The sequence below is a fragment of the Tachypleus tridentatus genome, chromosome 1, assembly GCF_004210375.1.
Source record: "Tachypleus tridentatus isolate NWPU-2018 chromosome 1, ASM421037v1, whole genome shotgun sequence".
NCBI classification, from domain to species: Eukaryota; Metazoa; Arthropoda; class Merostomata; order Xiphosura; family Limulidae; genus Tachypleus; species Tachypleus tridentatus.
Genome location: NC_134825.1, coordinates 178,566,721 through 178,592,731, shown reverse-complemented (window position 1 = coordinate 178,592,731; position 26,011 = coordinate 178,566,721). Strand labels below are relative to the sequence as shown.

Genomic DNA, 26,011 nt, shown 5'->3' with positions numbered 1-26,011 from the left:
AACTATCTGTGCTAGCCATTCCTAATTTAGCAGTGTAAGACTAGAGGGAAGGCAGCTAGTCATCACCACCCACCGCCAACTCTTGGGCTAATCTCTTACCAACGAATAGTGGGATTGCCCGTTACATTATAACGCCCCCACGGCTGAAAGGACGGGCATGTTTGGCGCGATGGGGATGCGAAGCCGCGACCCTCAGATTACGAGTCGCCTGCCTTAACACGCTTGGTTATTCCGGGCCCTGAAGTTAACACTGTAGTTACTAATGGTACAGAGTGATTGATATTCATCTTCTCTACATCATGAGATAAAATAGTTAAATCTGTCAGTTTATAACCAAATTAACATGTTTACAGTTCTTTCTATTTGTTATATTTTATTTTAAAAATGTGTGATCACTTTATCTTGTTGAAAGCCATGACGAACTTAGATTAAAATGTACGTCGTGGAGTCCCGTGTCTTTTATAAGTTTAAATAATCATATTAAAGAAAAAGACTTGTTGTTTTCTTGTCTTATCTATTTTTCCTTAACATGTCTGAAGCATCTAGAAGGAGGTGTATTCATATCAGTCCCATGTCGATTATTTAATAATGTGAATGTTTCTCTCACCATATCAAGCTACGTCTATGGACTGATAACCTTACTATTTCCATCAGTAGTGTGACTCCCAGAAGAGAAATGACAAATACCAAACGATTAAAATCAATGTTGTGGACATCGAAGGTCATTAGGACACTTATAATGTAAGTGAAACTGACACTGTTAACCATAGAAGTGGTTGATGTACAAAAGGAATTTCAAGTTTCTCAGCCTATATTCTTTACATGCAATCAACAGTAGAGTAGATATCATGGTAAAGACTTTGATGTAAATAAAGGTTTAATTGTTCCATTAAAACAGTAAGATACACATTACTACAAAATAACCAATCTCAGTGAACTTGGAAGAGTTCGCTACACCAAACGGACAAAACAACCATTGGATCACAAGAGGAGAGCTGTAGACATGTGCTCTTTACAGTAGACACGGGGTATTAGGTATTCCTATTTATATAGTTTCGTAGGGAAGTTAAAGTGTTCGTGTTTGTACTAAAATACATTCGTGTAGTATTCACAGTCACTGAATGATTTCATGAAAACTTAATACTGGAAGATTGCGTCGAAATGTATTTTTGTGATCAATACCTTTTGAAGAGTTAACAGGTTTAACCCAGGGTCAGAACACTGTTGCATCCAGTTCTGTAGTATCATGTGATTATGAGCTAACTGTCTTTGATTATTCGTCACTTCGACCGTTCTTTTCTTGTATCACATAAAATAACAGGAATCAGTCACTTCCAAATAGAAACCTGCAGTTTTGTTCAGATATACAGGTGACGTTTTCTGTGATTTCACATGTCAAGATAAACAAAATTTCTCTAACACACAAACAATCTACAGAAATTTAAACATTTCACAGAGGGAAACGTAAACAACGAAACGATTAATTTTTCAAATGTCAGCATCACATGACGCCCCTCCCAAGGTTTCACCGCTAAAATTCATAGAAATAACACAAACAACGGAAATTACATAAACTGATTTTCTCATCGTGTTATCTACCAGAAGTTAGACACACTAGAAGGAACTCTAAACTTAGAATACACTATGTACAGAACAGAAAACATCGATAAAGAAGCTATGCACTAAAGTGAATGTTTCACTGACGTTAACCAGTTCACTACTAAAGTAGTTATAGAAACGATAGATACATAAGAGAGAAACAGACAAAGGGTGTTTAACAAACAAACGAAGTTAAGATTTTTCCAAAATGAAGAAAAACAAATTACTTGTGTCTAGAAAATATTAGTGTACTTCTATCATCGATTTTGAAAAAAAATGGCATATATATATACATGTATATAATCTGAATATAACACCTAGATTCGTTTTTCATCCGTGAAATAGAAATTAAACGCACGTTGATAAAACATAAAACAGTACAAAAATACATTGTAATAGTTGCTCACCCTTTTACATAAGTGAAACAGAACGTAACTTGAAAGTAAGGTCGAAAGAACAACAAACAAAAAAACACCTTCCCAATTCTATGAAAACATGACTTAAAATAAATACAGTTTTTCTGAACAGAACATCACAGGACTAAAACACGATCCTGATACTAACTGAAAAGAACATATGAGAAAATTTATTGATAAAATCAAACAATTCTACTGTTAAAAACACCCAAACTTGTCTCTATATATCTTTGATCGTCATATGTTTCTTAGTTTATGTCAGTATTTTACATTAAATTTTACATAGTTTTGAAAATAGATTCATCTTTCTATTGTTTTTGTTTAACCATATATAAATAATTTTGAAAATTGATGCTGATTAATATTTATAAGACAAGAAAACCGACTTGAAATAAAAATGTATCTCAGGACGACTGGTATGGTATTAACACTTTTACAAAGCTCTTCTGAGATACACGAATAAGTAACTACAATCAATTCTATAATTCAAATACGTTGTTAGATTTTCAATGTTGATTTAAATACCAAAACGTTCTTTACTATAAAAACTTGTCTACTTTATAACACTATATAACACAAATTTTGTTCCTGGATAGTATGTGTTATTTCTTAATTGCGTATGTTGTAAAAGCACATAAAATGGCCATTATTCCCTTCAAACATTGCTTTTGTGACCTGGATAATGAAATTTAGAAATTAACCTATCTTCTATGTAAAAAAACGGGCAAATTTGCACATTTTCATTTACATAAGGTCTGAATGAAACAACATATAAATCAAAGTTTACATGTATTTATTCTAAAGTTATACAAAAATGAACAAAAATGTTTAAAAGTGAGTAGTTTTTCGAGATTTGGGACTGTAATGCCGATCACTTTCAAGTATCGGCCACAATCTATCGAACACAACTAACATAACTACACTTTGTATTCATATCGGCTTACATCATCTAACATTGTTTTAGCATTAATAATTGCTTGGAAAACTTTATTTTGCATAGGATTTAATCAATGTCTTCCTATTTTACCAATGGTACGAAATGGTACGTAACTTTTAATAACCGTCTAAATTATTGTCAAAATTTTCAAATTTCTCACTGAGTGGCAGGAAGAAATAACTATTTGAAAATATGAATAATTACCTCAATAATATTTCAAAGTGTAAATTACATTTTTGAAGCTGAAATTTCATTTTTTTGACCTAACATGTTATTTCATAGTAATACACTAACAATATTGTTAACAAGAGTATTAAATATATCATTTCCCTAATTTGTAATTATGAAATATACTATTAGTTTATTACTAAGTACAGCGTACCCTGACGTTGCATGCAAATAAATCAGACACCACAGAGACTAGGTAATATTTACGGAACCTTAAATACGAGGTAAAAGCTTTAAATACAATTAAGTGTTATTTACAATAGGAGTATTTGTTAGTCGGTCAGATTATGCTTATATACCTTTAATATTTACTAAGAAATGTTGCTGTAAAAGTATAGCCTTAAAGACATGATGCCTCTCACTTGTTCAATGGAAGGTTTCATGGAATTATAATCCTAAAACCTGTGTTTTGATACCTGTGGTGGGCACAGCACAAATAGCCCATTGTGTTGCTTTATGTTTATCAACAATAACAAAAAAGACAAAGATTGAATGAGTTAAACTTTTATTTTGTTTATAAAATAATGTTAAATGTTGATGAAGGTTTCAGACTTCCATTTATTTCTTCACAAATTTGATAATCAGTTGAGACTAGTGGTTCTATTTTGTTCCTTTAGAGTAAATACACACACGTCGCTGCACCTTCAGTAATGTTTATGTCAATAGTAGCAAACATTACAGTCTTCTTAAAACCTGAAACAGTTAACAGAAAACTTCCTAATACAAACTGAAGAGAGAGAACCAAGAGAAGTAAGTGAGCTTCTAATACAGATTTGTAAGTGAACCATAACAGTGACAGTGATGTAGAATTACAAAATAATTATTGTCAAGATCACTTTTTACTTCCAATATACAGTTCTAGAACATTCGTGATAAATTTATTCCACCTGATTTAGCGGTGGTAACATTGAAAGCTCGTAACACTAAACTGAAAGGTTCAATCCTTATGGTAAACACAACACACATGGCCAGTTTTACACCTTTGCTCTTAAGAAAATTAAATTAAAAACAAACAATTATAAATTAATTATATAGATTACAGTAACAACAGTCTTTACAATAGCAAAGATCTGATTCTTATAATTACACCGTTTCAATAGGTTTAACTTTAAAATCACAGTTATAAAGTTTACATCTTAAATTATATACTTCAACAAAAAGGTTGAACTGTTTGTTAAAATTGTTTTATTATCAAGACACAGTTTTGGTGTTTTAGTTTAATAAATCTTTCAAAGTACTCAGATTAAATGTTTCCAGAAAACGTTTTATTGTAACATGGAGAATGCTTTTCTTACGTGATTTGGCATTCTTTCTTGATTGGTTGAAGATAAGGACTCAAAATCTGTTACCAGTTGTCAGAAACAAGAAACTTTATAACCAACGCTGGAAAAATATTTTACCAGAAAAAAAAAGGTTCTAAAATTTCAATTTCGACAAGAGACTCAGTGTATTCCATGTTAAAGCCATAACTAATATATTTTATTCCCTTCTAGTGGATCAGCTGTAAATCTGAAGGCTTATAAAACCCAAAATTTGGTTTTCGATTAGCATGGTGGACACAGCACAGATAACAATTAAGTAATTCCCTGGTTACTGCAAACAAAGCAAAAAACAGACAATGTATTTTATGTAAAATTTCACGTTTTCTTAGTTTTACTACAAACTGAAGACTTTGTTTTCACGATAACATGTTTTATTTAGTATTGGGTTGAGGAATAATTCGTGAGCGTTTTTTCAAGTTAAAAAAATATATTCATAAATGAAACGCTTTCGCAAAATATTTCATGTCATTTGGTAGATAATTTTTTGCTCTAATAGATGGTGTGTTTAATTTTCATATGTCTTTAATTTTTGCTTTCATTTTCAGCTCATTAAATGGAATGTCAAGTGGACAAAATCGAGCATTTTCGACACCATCTGCTTTTCGCATTTAATTTCTTGCAATTTCGTTTAAAACAATGCATACTATATACCTAGGTATTACATGAAATAAAGTATCATAATAAATGTTTTATGTTTTATGCAAAATGTTTAGAACTAACATTGGACTCTGAATTGATATGGATAAATCACATAAATAATATTAACACAAACATTTAGCTAAGAACAAACTATGCTGAGAGTTTAACTGGTAAATATAATGAAGCAAGGACAGGTAACATAAGAATATATAAAACATACATTAGACCCGTCATTGACTACACCCTTGTGCAAATTAATTGAAACAAATGGTCATTTTACAATATTTTCAGCATAGCTGCCGGTGTTGGTTCGCTGGACCCGTTGATTTCCTTTAATAGTCATTTTTTCACACAGACGGCGTCATTAGCTGTGTTTTGCAGTACGGTCGATCTATTTTTGGGATATATGACGAAATTTTGAGAAATATTATGTCATTCGAAATTGCGTTAGAAGGGCAAGGAGACCAGTCAAAAACAACTTCTTACCAACTCAATGAAGAAAAACGGTATCGATGGGGTCTAAAATACAAGAACTGGACGCAAGAACAATGGAGGAAGGTGTTATTCAATGACGAGACTCATTTTTTTGTACAGGGTCAAAGAAGTCTGCATGTTCGCAGATCTCCAGGTGAAAAACTTCAAGAATCTCACATCAGTTCGTAAAACATCCCTTAAAGAAGATGTTATGGGGCTTTTTCAGCTACTATGGCGTCGGAGGTTTACATATCGTAGAAGGTATGATGCGAGGACCACAGTACATCGAAGTTTTGCAGAGAAGAGTCGTTCCAAAATTGAAAAGAGATTTCCAGATGGATCTTGGTATTTTTCAGTAAGATCTGGCTCCGTGCCACACATCGAAACTTGTGAAAAATTTTATGACTACAACGCGAATAAAAGTGCTGGACTGGCCTGGAAAATCTCTAGACTTAAATCCTATTGAAAATCTTTGGGCGATTTGTAAAGAAAGACTTCGGGAAAAAGACTGTTCTACGAAAAATACCTAACTGAGGCCATACTTGAGGTGTGGTACCGCGATCCAAAAATTATTAAAGGTTGCAGTCAACTCGTGGACTTGATGCCAAAACGGATTAATGATCTTCTGAAAAATAAAGGCGGCCATATCATGTATTAATTTGTGAATAATTTTTGGATTCTCAGAAATAAAAGGAAAAAAAATTGAAAAAAATCGTAATTTTCCGTCCTGTTTGAATTAATTTGCACAAGAGTGTATGTAGCCCCTGCATGAATAAATGTATGTAAAAAACTAGTAAAGTCAAACTACAAACAATACAAAATACACTACTTATAACAGCTTATAAAGTACCCAGAACTGCATCATGTGAATTCATGCATAAATACACACACATAAAAACAATAACAGATAGACTCCCACATAGTACAATAAATTATTTTGGCAAAAAATTGGAGGAAAAACGAACTAGTAAGCGAACGAGACAGATACTGCAAACATGATGAAGATAGTCCTAAACACCTTTCCATAGTAAATATATATTTTCAAAATAATACAAAAAAAGCCACCTATAAACTAATAGACGTTAGCTAATAAACATTAAGAAGGATTTATGTGAATGTTTTATCGTTGACACCTATCTAATGATAGTGCAAATAATTATGGAACTATAAGGAGAAATGATTTATTTGCACCAAGTGTATATGTAGATAGTACATGGACATTGCCCTGAGTAAGTGCGGGTTACTCTAGCCCTCATGTACAATGTATAAGTACACTTGACAGTTGCTAAAACAAAGGAAGGAGGAACAGGTTGACGAAACCTGACCCTCCTGGATGTATGAACACTAATCCCAACTAACAATGAGAGAGAGAGAACCTCCTTGGTGACTTATTAAACATGTCAACTTCTTGTTTAATATATTGCTCATGTATCTGAATTATGGATAAGGTTGGACGACTTAGGGTATTTTAAAAGCTTTTGATAAGGTGATTTTAACAGTGAAATAATTATTAAGTTAGTATATTCTTATAAGTTTAAGTAAAGGAAAAATTAAAACTCCATCAACCACAGTTACAACTTAGGTTTATTAATCTCAAAAGAAATAATTAGTGTTTCTTCCTGTTCGTACTTTCTGATTAATTCTAGTAATTAAAATATTGTTATATCATTTAATAAAATTTCTCATCATTCTTTTAAAGAAACTCTTATTATTATTATGAAATAATACGTAGTTAGATTTATATCTGTAGACTTGCTAACTTTTTGAAGTACCATAATGGAGCAAATGTACACAGTAAGGAGAAGTGTGATGTATATTCACAAAATTATATAAAAAATATTATATACCGGCGATTGCTATGAAAAGAAATATGTTGAAAAACGTTTCTGATCATGCTAACTACAAACAACGCTCTCAGGTCATGAGAAGAGTTTTGAAAGCTAACGTTTCTGATTATGCTAACTACAAACAACGCTCTCCAGGTCATGAGAAGAGTTTTGAAAGCTTCATTAGAGAGACGGAACTGAGATTGTTATGTTCGGACTTTCTTCCTTTGTTGACAGTTTCGTGTATGACAGTGTATGCATTAACTTCCCCACTGCTGCGACAGCGCAAGCATTAACTGTAATTCTTCGAGTTAAAGCTTAAGTGCTGCACTCGCCACTGCATTGGTACAAGATGGAAACTGAAGTAGATGAAGGCTTGGGTTCTTTAGGAGCATGGATTTTTTAAAACTGATATTGCTCTCAGTACAGTTTTTCATATTGCAAAATAGAGGGAAAGGTGACATCATGAAAGAGCAGTGTAAATTTTTCCTTTTAGACAAATATTTTGTTCACAAGAAGACCAAAGAGACACCAAACTAGAAGAGTTACAAATGACAGTTTAAAGGAATGTGTATCAGTGCAACATTAGGTGTAAAGTATCAAGTAGGATTATGTACCATTAATAGTAAACAGCAATGGTCATCTGGTTTTAACACCTACAAGATGTGGCTTCCATCAGTCAATGTATTGTAGTGACCTCACTTTGACTGAGAGGGTTCAATTGGGCATTCAGCAGATGAGAGCTTGCTGAATGGGTGCAATACTGAGTTCAAAGAGACCACTCGGGGATTGAACTATGCATTCATCCAAATAATAATGCTTGGCACCTTCTCAGCCAAGATAATGTGCATGCGAGTCTCAGGTCATTTTGGTTTGGAATGCTCAGATGATGTGGTGATGCCAATTTGAGTGGATGTGCACTTCTCTTCTACTGTTTTGATTTTATTGTGAGCAGTAATATATTGTTTTTATTGCATCTTTAGAAAATACCCCAAAATAAAAACGAATTATAAGTTTCTTTTCATCTTCTGTGAATACAATGCTAGAATAAGTAAGAAAGTGACCCCACAATAGGAATTAACAGCATAGTGACAGTTCCTGGTCCATCCAGTATCAATGAGCTGTTGGACTGTTGGTAAAAAAAGAAAGATTTCTGTAGGATGTATGATTAACTGAATATTAGAAATAAAAACTTAAGAGATACTAAGAGGCCACTGCTAGATACTTGTCATAGTGTACTTTATACAGTGAGCCAAAGCTGATCTCTAAGTTAAAGACTAGTGCAGAATATTTGTAGAGGAGTTGACCAAAAACTAGCTGACATAATTCATAGCACTTGAAGATTTTCACACTTAGTAGGTAGAGTACTACAATGGCAAACTGTTCGATGATGTGTGAAGACTTACTTACCTTATCATTCATTGTATGATGACCGGAAGAAAGAATGGATATCTTACAGATGGTTGAGTATACATTTCTGAAAGTAGTTATTGTATTGCAGGCAGCACAGTTCGTTTATTTTTTTCTGTAATTTTATACAGTCTTGTTCATTCACAATGTAGGTACAATGTATAAACATAAAACATAAGATGTACAAGAACTTCAACAAGAAGATTTGATAAGTTATAAAACACAACTTACCAATAACTGAATAGAAGAACCAATACAATGTCAATCACTCAATACTCATTTGCTATTTCAATTGCCTCTTTATATTCTTGTTTCTGAATACTTTGCAACAGCTCCCTCTAGTGAACAAGCTATAATACTGAACATACAGCTTACAAAATTGAGTCTTCCTAAATGCAACAGTCCTTTGAATAATCCTAATACAAAATTTAAGTACTGCCCTAAAATTTCATTTCAACAAGTCTTTTTGGTGTTCTTTTCTCTGGATTATGTCATGGAGATGAGATGGCCTCTTACATTTTTATTTAATGACATGTTAATATCTCTCTAGCTAAGTTGTCAGGGGAATCTTTTAGTGGCTATTTTTATTAATCCTCTGGAAGGGCTCTCAACACAAACAATGGGCTTCACAGAAGTTCAACTTTCAGTTGTCAAATTCTCCTTTGAGATTACCTAGTTAGTTGTTACCTTCACTTACTGCTGTACACACTTGTTAGTAACAGTACAAAAACTTGATCTTACACTTAATCTTCATCCACATAAATAATCAACTGATATAACAGTGTTCACTCACATCCTTCAACTATCTTATCAGAACATGGTCTTTTTTGATTCAAAGTATCTGAAACCTTTAACCCAAAAGTTCAAAGTTCCATCCCTAATCTAAGTGAAGTTCAGCTGGTACTCCAAACTTAAAAAAATTTGAATTTCCTTCCTAGTTTCTGATTCCTTCTTATAAGCAGTGCATGCTTCTCATGCTTTTGTTAAACAGTTTTATGCATCATACATCATTTGAACTTCTAAATTCAGTTTAATTGAATATAATCACAGAAAATATCAAGATATTAAAAGTAAAAATAACAGCGACAAAATTTTACACAGATTCATACTTTAAACTTCTCTCCCTAGTTCAAAAGAGGTATTATAAACATAAAGGGAGCTATTAAAGTTCTCCTTACTTAAGGGTTAAGAATAGATAAATTCAACTGTGTAAATACGAAAGTATAATATTGCAACAACAAACTTTACTTTCAACCACTATTTCATTTATTAATTTTAAGAAATACTCTATGGTTTTAGTTTCAGTGAGTGACTACCACAAAATCTTCTGATGCTTTGTCCTCTTTATATGTTAACTCATATCAATACTTTACATTTTTTACTCAAAAAATAAATATGCTGGTTAAATATCCACAAATACCAAACATTAGACAAAATGAAAGTGTAGTGATATTTTATTTAGTCTTTACAATAATTTTACTAGAAATTGTACAATTTTTCTTCAGAATGAAAAGTTGAGATGTATAATTTTAAATCATCAAGTTTTAAATCCAAGTCTATAACTGTTCAGAAAATCAAATTCATAGAAGTTATTCATAGCTGTACATAAAGCCATGTTTAAATGTTAATGTAAGGAAACTTGTTCTAATCAATACTCACCATCAATATAATAAAAAGGGAGGAAAGAGAAACTGTCAGCTATAGAGTTTCTTTTTTGTTAGTGGAAATATTAATATTCCTTTACTGTAAACGTATTTCCAGTAGGAACTTGCCTCCTTTCATAGAAGTAGCCATTGTCTTATAGTGCCGCCTTCTATATGCTATTTTTTCCATGCTGTAGGCCTTCAGCCCCCACATACCCAATGATTAGTGTGGTTCAACTCTGTCTCGCATGAAGATCATAACAGGATAACCCTCCAGCAACAGGAATGCTACACACCCTCCTGAAGCATGTGATTTCTTCTAACTGATTCTATCAAGCTATCACTTTGGATACTGGAAGAAAATGGAAGCACCGGTTTTGAATGGAAGGGTGGAAAGAGTTAAGTATCTATCAGAAACACATTTTCAGTTATAACTTCTGACATAGTACCTTACCTCTTCTTACAAAATAGCTGGAATCCCACACGTAGAAGGACTAGCATGTGTGGGAAGGAAAGAAGCATTTTTGAAATCATCCAAATAACACCCGAAAAGGTAGATCCTCACAGTAAACAATTATACATTGAAAACTTCACTTCTATACCAGGTGTGGAAAGATGTGCCAAGAAATGGGAAAAATAAGAACATCTATATGAGAGAAAACTATGGGTAGGTAGTGATCCGAACACTAAATACATATGATGACAGTAATATGGGTAAGAGTAAAAGGATATGTATCAAGGTACCATATACAGCAAGTCAACTTCATTCAATTCATTGGGAACCAAAATCCATATAAGAGTAGAACTAGGATCATACCATTTGCAAGTCACATATAATATAAAACTGACATCCATGCAGAAACAGTATCATACTAGTATCAAGTCAACTGCAATCCAAAACAAAGCCATCTGGTGCAAGTAGGAAGGGTACAACAGACTGGAGGAATATATCACACCTGCCAATCTGTGATAACAGTAAAGTGATAAAACTATTGATCCAGGAACCCACCATCCAAACAATAAGAAGAAAGATGTCATTGTATGGTGAAATATCCTACTCAAAATCAATCAAATAGGAAATATTGCAGCACATCCTTGGTATATGAATATCCTCAAGGGATAGCACAAGATGAAGAACCACAGTAACTTGCATGTTTATCCCCAACAATCACAGCATGGTAGCAGTGAATGAGTCCAACTGAGTGAGGAAACAGAGACACCTTGAATACATGTGCAGCCTGAGTAAGTGTGCTGGTAGGTGGTATTATCTTCATAGTAGTAACTTGGACTTCAGAAATCATTGTTGAAAATTAATAACCACGCATAATACACAATAAAAGAAAACTAAGAAAAAAAGGTTATCTTATATTCATGAAAAATTAGAATAATAATTCCACTTCAGAAGCAATAACTAAACAGCAGAATCAAGATGAAAAGAAAATGTAAAAAAATCATTAAGTTGATTTACATGATCAACTTGGTTGACCCATGTTAATCATGAAGTATGTGGGAGCTCAAGGCAGTTAAAAATTATATTCCATATATAGCACTGCACTATATTACAATAGCTATTTATGTGGGAAGAGGTAAAACACCGTTATCAGAAAATAAGTTACTTCCACCAATTTCCACTCAAATTTAATTTTAACATCTTTTAATTTTCTTTTGTCACTCTATTATGTCAAACACAAAGAATAATTCACAATTACAAACATCATAAATACATCAAAGATCGATATATTTTGGTCCTGTTTCTTGTGCATCAACAACTTTTAAGCAACTACAACATTTTGTAACAGTCACTGCAAATTCTTAACATAAACAATAACAGTATGTTTTATATCCCAGGTGTATGTTACCTGAAACTTGTTTAAATTCCTTATTAGTTCTAAACAGTTTATCACAAACTACAAAACTGTGTAGTATTTCTCAAGTATGTATTCCTTTATCAAAATGCATGGTAGTTTGTTGGGTGACCAAAACAAACTACTACATGGCACATTGTGCGTTATTAATGTACGATAGTTTAGCAATTTTCACCCTCTGTATTTTGACTGTGGCAATCCACACTATCAAATATTTTTGGTACATGTGCTACACTGGAGTCAAAAGTCATACAGGTGAATGATTTTTCTTGATTATTCATTACCAAATTTTCAGCACAAATTTACAAAATATTTTGAAATTATCCTAATTAAAGACCTTTTAACACAACAAGATATTAGCTTAATCAATTAACACACATAATGATGCTTGACAGGGCTTTACCTACTGCATGGGGGGTAATGATAAGAAACTGTTAATCTAAATTCCATGGCATTACTATAAAAACTACTACCATATATTTTTAAAAATCTGGTAATTTCTGCAAATAGTCTGGTTGACTATTGATACTTTTGAACAACATACATTCCTGGTTCACTAATTTACCTGAACATCTGAACAACATATATGCCTGGTTAACTACTTTACCTGAACATCTGAACAACATACATGCCTGGTTCACTAATTTACCTGAACATCTGAACAACATACATACCTGGTTACCTACGTTACTGACACATCTGGAGAATGTACATGCCTGGTCTTCCAGTTTACTCATACAGCTAAACAACATAAATGCCTGGTAGACTACTGGTACATCTATAGAACACATATACACAGGGGCGTATATTTTTTTACACCCAATGGGGGAATGATTTTTGCAATCACTTATGGGGACTGTTCAATTTACAAATTAGTAATCTTTGATTACGTGAACCTGAAAGCTATAAACATGCAGTCACAGAGTAATCTTGTTGCCACGATACTTGCATGTATACTTAGGCCTGCTGACTGATAGTTACGAACTATCGCTTAGATCGAAAAGCTTAGAAGCAAACCCATATTAAAGATGTACATTTTGGCTACTGAAAAAGCTTACATCTAGGCCTAATTATATAAGTCGATTGGTAAGAACACGAGAACCACAGGAACAAACACATAATGAACATCTGAACAGCATACATACCTGGTTCACTACTTTACCTGAACATCTGAGCAACATACATGCCTGGTTCACTAATTTACTTATACATCTGAACAACATAGATGCCTGGTTCACTACTCTTACTGATACATCTATACAACATACATGCCTGGTTGACAATTTTATTGGTACATCTGTACAACATAATGACTAGTATACTACTTTTATGATACATCTGAAAAACGTACATGTCTGGTTGGCTACTTTACTGATACCTCTGAAGACCATACGTGCCATGATGGCTGTTTCACAGACACCTCTGGACAACATACATGCCTGGTTCACTAATTTACCTATACATCTGAACAACGTACATTCCTGGTTGTGTATTTTACTAATACCTCTGAACAATATGCATGCCTGGTTCACTACTTTACTGATACCTCTGAAGACAATACGTGCCATGATGGCTGCTTCACAGTCACCTCTGGACAACATACATTCCTGGTTCACTAATTTACCTATACATCTGAACAATGTACATTCCTGGTTGACAGCTTTACTTGTTTATCTGTACAACATACATGCCTGGTTGACTACTGATACTTTTGAACAACATACATGCCTGGTTGACTATTTTACTGATACCTCTGAACAACATACAACATTAAATAAAAATAATAATTATAAATCTGTACGAACAGTTTTACTCAGATATACTTTAGACTTTATACTTTTGTAATATTTATTGAGTGTAAGTCACAAAGATGTGAGAAACCAATCGAGACCTTCATGTTTGTTTATATGTGAAGTCTGACGAGAATCCCCCAGTATACAATTTACCTGTTGTTTTTAACCCTTAATCCCACACCCTATGGACGTATTTTTAACAATACAAAATTTACCTATTATTCTGAGCTTCTAATTCCAAATCCTATTATTGTATTTGTTAAGTAATTCTCACTTCTTGAAATACGAAATACTCAAGGCTTGTTTTTCGTGCAATTCTCTTAGTGGTTTACTTTTTACAGACTTCTTATCTTACCCTTTTATGATGTTACAGAATTCGATCTCAACAACAGTCAATGAAGACCGACTTTGAAAGTAGCTGTAGACAATATTTGAATGTGATTGTACAGAGAACATTATTTACTACTTGTTTTATACATACTGTGAACAGTGGTGTCTGTCCATCAGTTCATCTGTCGTCTGTTTATGACGGCTTCACTTCTCATGTTGAGTGTGAAAAGATACGGATGAAGTCAAAGTTCAACATTAACTTTTTAAACAACAGTAGAACAGGTATGAATAATGTTGATAAACAGGATATTCTACACTAACTTGTTACGAATTAATAACACTATTTATCAGAATGTAAATATAACAGTTTGTTGTTGGTAAATTGTTCTTAGCAGAACACTTACTATACAAAAATGGAACATCAAACATAGAAACCCAAAACTCATTTAACACACTTACTCTACATTATTATACAATCTTACAATTTGTCTTCAATCACTGCTACACGAGGGCTATTTGTGCTCGTCGTCCCTAATGTAGCAGAAAGACCAGATGGAAGGCAAGTAGTCATCACTACCCACCGCCAAGTCTTGGTCTACTATTTTATCAACGAATAGTGGGATTGACTGTCACATTATAATGTCCCCATGGCTAAAAGGTCAATTATGTTTGGTGTGGCGTGGAGAAGTACACCGGACTTTTGTACCATTAACATATACAAACATGGATCGTCATTACTTTCCTCGACTCAAATGATTACAAGTTGATGTATATATAAATAATTTACGTAGGTTCTCATACACTTTCTCGCTCCATTTACTACTTGTGTCTATTTATATATACAGTATGTACATAGATATAGACTGACGGGAATTTAAATAGAGATGTTGTTGGTTGTTTTGTTTTTTAAGGTAAACACTGTCTTCCCCGTCAGCGTTGGATGAATATTGATGACAAAGCTACGTATGGTCAATTCCACAGAAACCGCGCATGTCAGGTAGATATCAGTGGTTGTCTGATTTAATAACAAGCTCAGCGATGGTAAAAAACTGTTTTGAAATTTGAAGAAAAATAAACATATGAGTATCCAGAAAACTATGGGAAAATATTAGCATATTTAGTGAAGTATTTTTATGTATTTTTTACTTTATATCTATCTGTGTAAGAGTAGTAACATAGAAATTCAAAAATGTTCCGGTGTTTGTCCTGTTTTGAATTATTTAGATTTTTATTGATTACTTCAATGACCACTTCTCAACATATTTCACACCCGATCATTGATGATAAAACTGTAAACAGTTTCAGGTTTGTTTTGTTTTCTTTTAACCAGTAGCTTGACCTTTTAATGTACTCCTAAACATTAGAATCCCCAGATGTTGAGAGATTTATAAAACTGTGTATTCTTAAAAAAACACATTAACTCATTACAGTAAAAGTTATCTCAGGCTGTGACTGTTATATAAGATTAAATATTAAAATAAATAGATACAGCTTAAAGGATTCACCGGTGTTTTCAAAATCTATAAAATAAAAATCAGTCGTAACCTCAGAATCACTAGAAACAAAAGTGCCCGAAACGTATTAAAGATTTTATTGGAAAGAAACGTAAATAGCTTTCAAAAGGAAAATAAATGTCAGAAGAGAATAAATAACTGTTTTTATAGGAAAGTCATCAAAGCTACTGCGCTTCTTTTCCGTTTACTCGGAATCACTTATTTTCTGCATCAGTCCTCATGACGATACTCACCTATAGAGGGAATACATGGTAACTAACGCCTTGTTATAGTCCTCCAAGTAAGTATTTCAAGTCTGATTTTATGTGAACGGGGAAAGCAAAAAATGAGGGTCTGGTTCTTACTGGCCATAAATCTGTTATTTTCACATCGCTTCCAAGTCCTTGACAGTGCTGGATATTAAACCTTACGGTCCGCCCAGTTACTATTATTTCTGTATCTTACACAGTTCGTAAGTTTGTGTGTGTGTTTTCTTATAGCAAAGCCACATCGGGCTATCTGCTGAGGGGAATCGAATCCCTGATTTTAGCGTTGTAAACCCTAGACTTACCGCTGTACCAGCGGGGGTGCAGTTCGTAAGTATAAGACAAGTTCTATTCCCCTGTCGCATCAGGAAGTAAAATAAAATAGCGCAATAGGGTGACAACTTGCGAAAAAACTTTCACGTGTGTGTGTGTTTTCTTAGAACAAAGCCACATAGAGCTATTTACTATATCCACCGAGTGGAATCGAACCTCTGTTTTAACGATGTAAGTCCGTAGAGGAACGTTCCAACTCTTTTCATATTTTTGACAAGTTCACATCCAAGTCGATGACACGTTTACTGAGTCTTGCTCTTTCAGTCTAGTAAGAGAATAAATTTTACAGTAAAGTATTACTCTTAGTCTTGAAATAATTTAAGAGGAGTTCCCAGTGGCACAGTAGTATGTCTGCAGGCTTATACTGTTAAAATCCGGGTTTCGATATTCGTGGTAGGCAGAGCACAGATAGCCCCTTGTGTAGCTTTGTGCTTAACAACAAATAACAACGAGTTTAAGAAGAATTGTCAGTGAGATTAGAAAATATAAATTAATTGTTTATATTGGATTTACCTAAAATATATATCCTGAATGTTATATGATGCTGCAATTGTTAATATGTAGCGCAAAATATCTTACATATTCCACATTCACTATTTAAAGCAAAACAAAAATAATACATTATTTCTACCTAAATAACTAAAATACATTGCTGAAATAACAATTATTTAATCAAAACTAAAATATATAGAAAGTTAATAACTAAAAAAAAAAAAAATCTTCATATTTTAAATGGAATGATTTTAATGAAGACTACATGATATTTGGTGTTGGTTAAAGTTGTTTGATGTAGATGGTTTCTTTAAGTATGAATTCCAGATCAGTGTCATCCCTACAAAGAATATTTATATTTTATCTTTCGTGTCCTGTTTCTTCACTATGTTAGCGTATAAACGAAAACCATGTGTCACCAAACATTTCTGTGTGTTTTCATGAACAATCCTGTATTTTATTAGTTCTTACTACTAGATGGCGTTCGGCTTTCTCAGTACATCAGGCCATGCAGTTTTCTTGGGTGAAAATATGGACAAGCCTTGAACAAAGATAAATTTGGATGTCTTTAGTCAAAAGAATTCCCTTCTGTATGATATGGGGTTAAACTTAATCTGGAACTAAAACATAATTTGTGAGTTATAAAAAGCGGTTACCTATCACCATATTGATCTGTATTTTTATCCTATTTTTATCTTAACTGTTTTTCTTATCCAACACCAACTTGTAAGCACCTTTCACATGTTGAGTGCACACCCACATATTATATTTTAAACTTTAAGTAAAACATAATGATAAATGTATACTAACAGTTTTATTCATAAATACTTTAGACCTTATAATTGTGAATCATTCATTCAGTATATGTCAAGAATTAAAACCAATCCAGACTTTCATGTTTCTTTAAATGTGAACGAGTTTCTCCAGTAGACAACCAACCTATTGATTTTTTGACTCCAAATCCTAAATCCTATGATTGTAGTTGTTAACTAATTATCATTTCTTCACATACTAAATATTAATGTCTTGTTTTTCGTACAATTTTCTTAGTGGTTTACTTACTGCAATCTTTTTATCTTACCTTTTTATGATATTACAGAATTTGACCTGAACAACGACCACGACTTGTGAGTAACTTTCAGATGTAGAGTGCAAACGTTTATATTAAATATTAAACTGTAAGCAAGAAATAATTCTAAGTCTGTATGAACAGTTTTACTCAGAAATACTTTGTAATTTATAATTTTGTGACATCCATTGAGTGTTAAGTCACAAAGAAAAAAGGAAATCCAATCCAGATTGGACAGATAACATTATCTACTACGTTTTATACAACATACTGTGAACCGTGGTGTCCGTTCATCTGTCTCCTGTTTATGTTGAGAATGAAAAGCTACACCAACATGTTATGAATTAATAACACTGATTCATACATCAACATGTGACGTAACGGTATGTTATGGTTGAGTGGTTCTTAACATGACAGAAATACTCAATCATTACTTCTTGTAGTTGTTGGTATAAGGAATATAGGTTCAGAAAGTTTGATTAATAACACCAAAATATACCAATCATTCAAATTAATATAGAATTTTGTCTAATGAACAATTAATTTTATGTTTAAGGACATTAAAGTCATTTGTTGAAACACTACACACAAAGAGATAAAGAGACCTTTAAAACGGATTGTTTGAAAAATTCTGTTTCGTATTCTATCTGAGATGTTTACCAACTTCAGGTTCCAGTTACATACAGATAATTTGAACACATTTAATCCTAGCATTTCGTTACCATTATATAACAAATACTATGCTTCATATATTTTAATATAATTCATTCCCCATATGGTACAGCACTTATTGTACAGAGTTACAACGTTAAAATCATGGTTTAAATTATTCTCAGTTAACAGATAGCCAGATATGGCTTTACTACAGAAATAACACACACATAATATAATTTAATTTTATTTAATGTTATACTTGGAAATATGTTTATTTCACAATATATTTTTCAACAAATTATTTACTAATATTTTTATTCAGATTTTTTGTACTGGATATAAAGTTAATAGTCGTGATTTTATTTAAATATTGATTTCAGATATTATTACATTATTATTTGTCATGTAAAATTTTGAGTTTTTTTTTTACATATTTATATTCATAGTTAATGGTTTGTTTTGATTTACAGAATTCTACCAAATATACTGCAGCATAATTATCTGAGATAACTTGAAATTACTGGTTCAAGTGTTAATGGAAACTATAAGAATAAACGAAGGAGAACAGATATTTCTGTTTGTTGCCACAATAATTGGTTGAATTCAGAGTATTAGAAATGTTTGATTGGCAGACACACACTTTATTTTGGAAGGACAATGTAATAAGATTCGCAAAATGTTTTTTTAGGCATCGTTTTGAAAAATATTTAAAACTATATACTCATAGAAGATTATACCAGATTATTGTACATAGTCTAAAATATCTAGTTTCATACTATTTTCGATAGAATATCTTTTTGTTCTCACATAACAGCTATTATTGTTCAGTGCAGCCTTCAATATGCGAAAATATTTTTGGTTCCACTAGCCTTGAAATTCTCATCTACCGCACGTTTCAACAATGGTTCATCTGCGTTGTAGCATGTAAATAAACAAGCACAACGCTTCACTGAAACATACTCTACTATCAAAGCTGGAAGCTGGCTTCCTATTTACTGTAGAACACAATCTTCAAAGTTGACAGAAAAGAAGTACCAGAAGTGTGAGGAGAGTAAAGTATCAATGGGAAATATATTTTCAGTGTAAGAAAACATCAACTTTGACACGATATCTTACCTAAAAATAACAGGAATCACATTGAGAAGCTCATGTTGACTTGGTGGGGGAACCTAGATGAGCAGTCCTCGGAAAGTGTCCACAAGATGCCCTCGGAGTGTGACTTCTCTTCTTGGAGGAACGCACTTGTGGGATAACGTGTAAATAACTAGGTACACTCTTTTTCCTATCTTGAAAGTACGGGTCACGACGTTGGGTGTAAAATGACATTTTTAATTGTAGATATCCTGGCTGGTCCACCTTCTTTCCCATGTTGGGGGGAGGGACATCTTAGCAGATACAGTACATATAAAGTTGTCCACTTTTTTTTCCCATGGTAGAGTGGGGAGTATCTTAGTAAACACAATACATATAAATTAGTCCACCTTCTTCCTCATGGTAAAGTGGAGAGTATCTTAGTGACACAATACATATAAATTAGTCCACCTTCTTTCCCATGGTAGAGTGGGGAGCATCTTAGCAAACACAATACATATAAATTAGTCCACCTTCCTTCTCATGGTAGAGTGGGGAACATCATAAATTAGTCCACCTTCTTTCTCATGGTAGAGTGGGGAGCATCTTAGTAAACACAATACATATAAATTAGTATATTTATAACAGAAATAAACAATCTGACTAACAATTACTTTGAAATTCTTTTAAAGCCTGTAGAAAAGTCCAGTGATTTAGTCAACAGAAAAAATAATAAAAAAAAGAGAATAAAAGCAAATAACTTCATGAAGAAATCACAATTCCAAGAATTACATGACAAAATAAGTCACTCTCACATACAGCTGTGATAAGACATGTAACTGGATTACTCGAAGTTCAAGAGAGCGAAGTCAACAAAAAATGTATCAATTACAAACATATATGTGACATTTATAATCACGAGTACAAATGCCATAAATACATTGACGGATGTCACTGACAATGAATGTAAATCTCGTGTATATATTTGGTTCCCAGATATATAAAAGTGTTCTTGACTGAAGCCAACGGGCAAAAATTCCAGATTAAAATGCACACAGAAGCATTTAAATGACATAGTCTTAAGTACTCACATCAGAAACTCAATGATGAGTAGTGTTGATAAACAAAATAACACTGAAAGTCATATCTGTTTATCTGATCAGAACAGCATAATTTTAAAATTAATTTATATGCAAGTTACTGAATTATGTGCAAAATTTAACTAAACATCTTTACAATCCATGCATGTGAATGAAATTAACATTATAGTATATAATTTAATGTTTATGTTGTCCAAGTTTTAATTCTTTGTTACAACAGAAACATTTAAAATAAATATTTTGCTCACATAGTTTGCTTGTCACATGATCCAAGTTATATAAAAAAAATCTCCAATTTAACAGAAACTGACTGTAAACACATAAGCTCACAATGCATACAACTGTCTAGATACCAATGTATTTTCACATGTCCTTTTGAGACATACGATATATGCAGTCTTAGAACTGAATCCACTGCAAAAGAGAAATAGATTTTACAGCCTTTTATGGGTGCTATGCCAATCTTCTATACTTTGGAAACAAATTTATGACGTACAAGTAATTAGTTAATACAAGTGTACAAAGATGTTATAAAGAGCTCAGTTTACACTCCACTCCACCAACAGTTAATATGAAATTGGTGTACAGTTTTTGTACTGAAGTCGAAGTAACAGCCTGCAGTACTATTGTCTACAGCACTTACAGTGGTTTGTTACCTCAAAATGCTATAGTTAGAGACAGTTGAATTGTACTTAAATCTAATTTTTATATTTTAGTTGACTATGTATAATTTATGTTTTAAAAATCCTATTTGAGTGATTTAATTGTTTTTATAAGCTTAACTTGTTACACAGATTGTGAAAGCTTTATAAACAAGATGGTATCTATAACAGCCATCCTGTTTTGGCAACACACCTATGTGGGGAATTTCTCAAAATAACTTCTTCATAAAAGGCCTATTGGTATCAGTTAACATATCAGAATAAATAGTGACAATGAATTTTAAAGGAGAGTTAAAAATAAACTATAAATGAAAAGATAAAGACATTAAATTATGAATATGTGAAAAAGATGACTATACTAATAAATTTCTATAAAGATGTAAAAGGTATGTACACATTTTTGTTAATTTTAAAAACATTTCCCTGCACTCTCTGTTGATGATGACAAATAGAGTTAGTAATACGGTGCATAAAAGAGAAAAAAAAGTACAAATATTTACCTTAAAAAACAACAATTGATGTTCATTTATGAGGTTCTAGAGGTTATGCAAATGAAATGTAGAAACAGTAAGTTAAAACATATTATTTTTATACTTTATGTAAAAATTACTTTGCATGTGAACTACTCAGAGTCCAAGTGTAAATAACTACATTAAATAATGAATTTTTATCAAAAAAATCAAAAAAATATTTACAAAATAAAACTTTTGCTGAAACTACTTACTTTAATGAAAGTTTGTTATCAAGTTTTAAGGAAATAATTTCATTAACTAGTTTCATTTTTGAAAGGCATTTCATGAGAGTTGCATACTTTTCTTCCTATGAGCATATATCATTCTTCAAGGTTTAATGTCTTCCATAATGTAACTGTTAATTACATATCTATATACATAATATATGTCTATGTTACATACATATACAATATTAATGACTATTGTACAGCAACCACATAAAATGTATTTAGTCCAAAAGCAATGCTTACATTACTTGTAATATCTTTTAATATGAACTTAAATAGTAGAGTTTTGTAAAGGTTTACTAACTTGCCTAAAATCAGCAAAGCACATCTGGAGTGCACCTTCTTCAAACCTTCTAACAGGTTATGAATTAGCAAACACTATTGAAGACAAAAAAGAACTCAGTTTAGTTTATATCCATTAATGAATAATTATTATCTGTATTTGTTTTAAAGGCCTTAACATAAAATATTTGGATTGCCAACACAATTCAGTTTTATTGAAGCATAAAATGCTGTTTCGTTTTTGTCTTTGATCTTCTTAAACATAGTCTAGAAAGCCAACATCCAAATGCAGTGGAGATTGTGTGAAAAGTGTATCAAAATGTGTGGAATAAGATTGACCTCATCAACGTTTGTAGAAACTTACTACAATGAAAGAAGTATTTTCATAATAATGCATTATTATGGCCATCAAAACTGAACATGATTTACAATGAAATAGTTCCAAGGGCAGCAGGAAACCTGAAAGTTGTTCTTAAAAGATAAATGAACCCTTAAACAAATAATACTGTGTAAGACTATTAAGTATTCTGATTATTTACACAACTGAAAAATAAATAAGAACAAAACTACAATAAGAATTTCATTAATTAATCAACAACAAAAATAAATCTCTTCAGAGAGAACTAAATCTAATTAAAAAAATACAATTCCTAATTGACCTAAAACTTTAAGAAGTTAATTATTCTTGGGTATCTTTGAAATTAGGTTTTGATAAAAATGGTTTTATGTTTCAGATGTGGTTTAAATAAACAGTTTCAATTTTAAGGTAATAACATTAAAGTGTGATGGTCCATAAGGTACAAATTTTCCAAACTCTTAAAATTTCTTGATTTGCATATACTGTGTTAACCTTATTTCCCCAGATGTTAAAAGCTTTAAAAAATAACAACAAAAGCACTTTCAATTTTGTCCATAAATCATCCATAAAAAGATCATAGCATAATGTGTTTGCTAAATGCAAAATTTCAGTCATTGTCTAATTCAACAGAAATACCTTTGTTGCAATATATGGAAAATAGTCAAATAATGAAACTGTTATTATATTAACGTCTATCTTTATATTGTGCTGTTTGTGTCCCAAGAACCACAGTATTTACATTATACATACATTGTACCTCACTACTATAACAACTGAATAAAACAAGCTAAACCAGGTTAATATATGTGATTCATCCTCACTGTCAAGCTGAATTCAGAAAAAGTACACCTTACTTAAAAAGATGGGACTAAATATTTGTCCACAGAAAACCATCCTTTCCTTTTCACTACTGGCTTACATTATACACTATATCTTATTAGTATGATAAAGCTGACTTAAAACTGTAAAATGTTCAAAGTTGCATCACCTACTTCAATCTTTTTTTATCTACCTTTGTACTAAACTCACTGACTTTAATCTTTTCGGGTCTTTTAGAAATTTTTCCCTCCGTCCAGGATGTTTTTTTGGCCTCTAAATTAACAAGTTAGGGCTGAGAGATGCCTTGGGTCTCTTTTACAACTGGATGATATATCCATATCAAGGCTTACAATATAAAATTGGATATAAGGCACCTTGTTAATTTGGAGGCCAAGAAAACATACTAGAGAGAAGGAAAAATTTCTAGATGATCCCAATTTTCATGAAAATATAGGTGATTTTCAACAAAATAAGATATTAAGCAGGGCAACAGTGAAAGTTATGTTTCCTATACAGAAAATGTATTTCATATAACTAGTCTCATTTAGTGCTGCCCTCTATGTGAAAAAAAAGAAAGAAAAACATGCCACAAGCCTTTTTCCTCCCTTCCTTTGGAAATGACTCATTTTAATGTCCCTCGTGCAAATTATCGTGGATAATCCTCCACAAAGGAAAGTGCTATACATTCATTATACGTGCGACTTCCTCTATTCAGTTCTATCAAATTACTGTTTTGAGTTTTAATGGAGAATTGAATCACTCATTTTCAGTGGAGAGGAAGTACATTTTATGTATCGAAAAACTAACTTCTAATATGGTACATTAGCTGTGCTTGTATAATCAGATAGAATCACACACTGAATTGGTGCAAGGGAAGAAAAGAAGCACCCTTTGAAAGAGTACAAAGGGCACACCTTATGTCTAAAGAATTAGATATGTAGATATGATGTGGGAGACTACACTACTTCTAAATCAGCCATACTATTCACCAATCTTGGAAATGTGTTGTATATTCTGGTAGACAAAAAACCGAGAAGTAAATCCAATTAGTATTGGGGAAAAAATGGAAGTGTCCCCAGACACAAAGTGGCTAGGACATGATGGACTGTACTTGACAACTACATCCAAAATCTGTGCTGCTGGAAACTGACACAGATAGAGAGGGTGGGTGTAGAATGAGGATCATACCATCTTCACCTGAAATTAATGAGACCAGAAGGGATATCAAACACCTGACTCCTGAAGAGAGAGTATGTTAAGAATAGAAAATGGTATATCAACTTAGAAAACCTGATGTCCTGGATTGAAAAATGTGTATGAGTGTCTTTTGTGTAGCTTATTCTGAAGATGTTATTTGAAGGGAAAGAACCACAACAATCCCAAGTTCCTCCACCATGCTGTATCAAGGCGATTGTAGGACGTAGGCACCTATTGTTTGTTGGCCCTACCAGCCATATAAGTTAAACCAAAAATTAACTTTTAAGGAAACTTTTCATGGACCTATAGTTTTCATAGGCCCCAGGCACTGTGCCTAATAAATAATTCAGCCCTGCCTCCACAATAAGATAAAGTATAATTGAAGGAGGAAGTCAAACATATTCACTACAATGTGCAAAAACTTATGTTTTTTGCTTTTACTCTATATTATAAAACAAAAAAAGGAGACTTAGAAACTGATTGAAAGACTATGACAGACAGCCAGTCTTCAGTTTTAATAACAACAACAAACAGCTGGAATAGAAACTGTGAAAGAGATGATTTCCAGATTCAATGTTCTGTTGGACAGAAGGTCTTGAACTACCTCCAACAGAAGCTGGCTGTTAATGGGATTCTGAGGAAGGAAAGAAATGGATATCTGTGATAAAAAGAGGAAGGTAAAGGAAGCATAGGACATGTCCAAATAATCCACCAATCTGTGGTGAAACACTGCCAAAAGGGAAGAAAGTCACATAACTGAGCTCCCATCCAGTTATCAACTGGTACTGTTGATACTATGATGATCTACACTGAAAAAACACCTGGAAAGAGGAACAGGTAAAAGCTGGGAAGCACTAGGATGGGAAACAGGAATAGGGGCTTGTCTTGATTCCAACTGTGGCAAATGAGCTACCAAAAACGAAAGGATAGAGTGTTCCTAGCATGCAATTCCAAAGGGTCTGGAATACGTTTGAAAATATACTAAGAAACAGAG

At 32.6% G+C, this 26,011-nt stretch overlaps 1 protein-coding gene across 21 annotated transcripts in view; it reads right to left on the bottom strand.

Moving 5' to 3' along the window:
- The window catches only part of LOC143231324 (uncharacterized), a 196,480-nt gene that overhangs the window by 169,390 nt on the left and 1,079 nt on the right, over window positions 1-26,011 (bottom strand). For 3 of the 21 annotated variants that reach the window (XR_013016882.1, XR_013016880.1, XR_013016884.1), the window contains exons 2-4: window positions 22,666-22,739; window positions 20,306-20,360; window positions 19,906-20,243 (exon numbers count right to left, since the gene is read on the bottom strand). Coding sequence is in view for 8 of the 21 variants with exons in the window: in XM_076465880.1 (XP_076321995.1) it covers window positions 20,118-20,243; window positions 20,306-20,331; window positions 20,438-20,466; window positions 22,666-22,739 (255 nt within the window). In the remaining 13 variants the exon portion in view is untranslated. Of the gene's footprint in view, window positions 1-3,721; window positions 3,874-9,702; window positions 10,847-18,874; window positions 20,394-20,437; window positions 20,467-22,665; window positions 22,740-26,011 lie in introns of those variants that run through there. The other 18 variants (XR_013016895.1, XR_013016890.1, XR_013016893.1 and 15 more) reach the window with 15 other exon arrangements.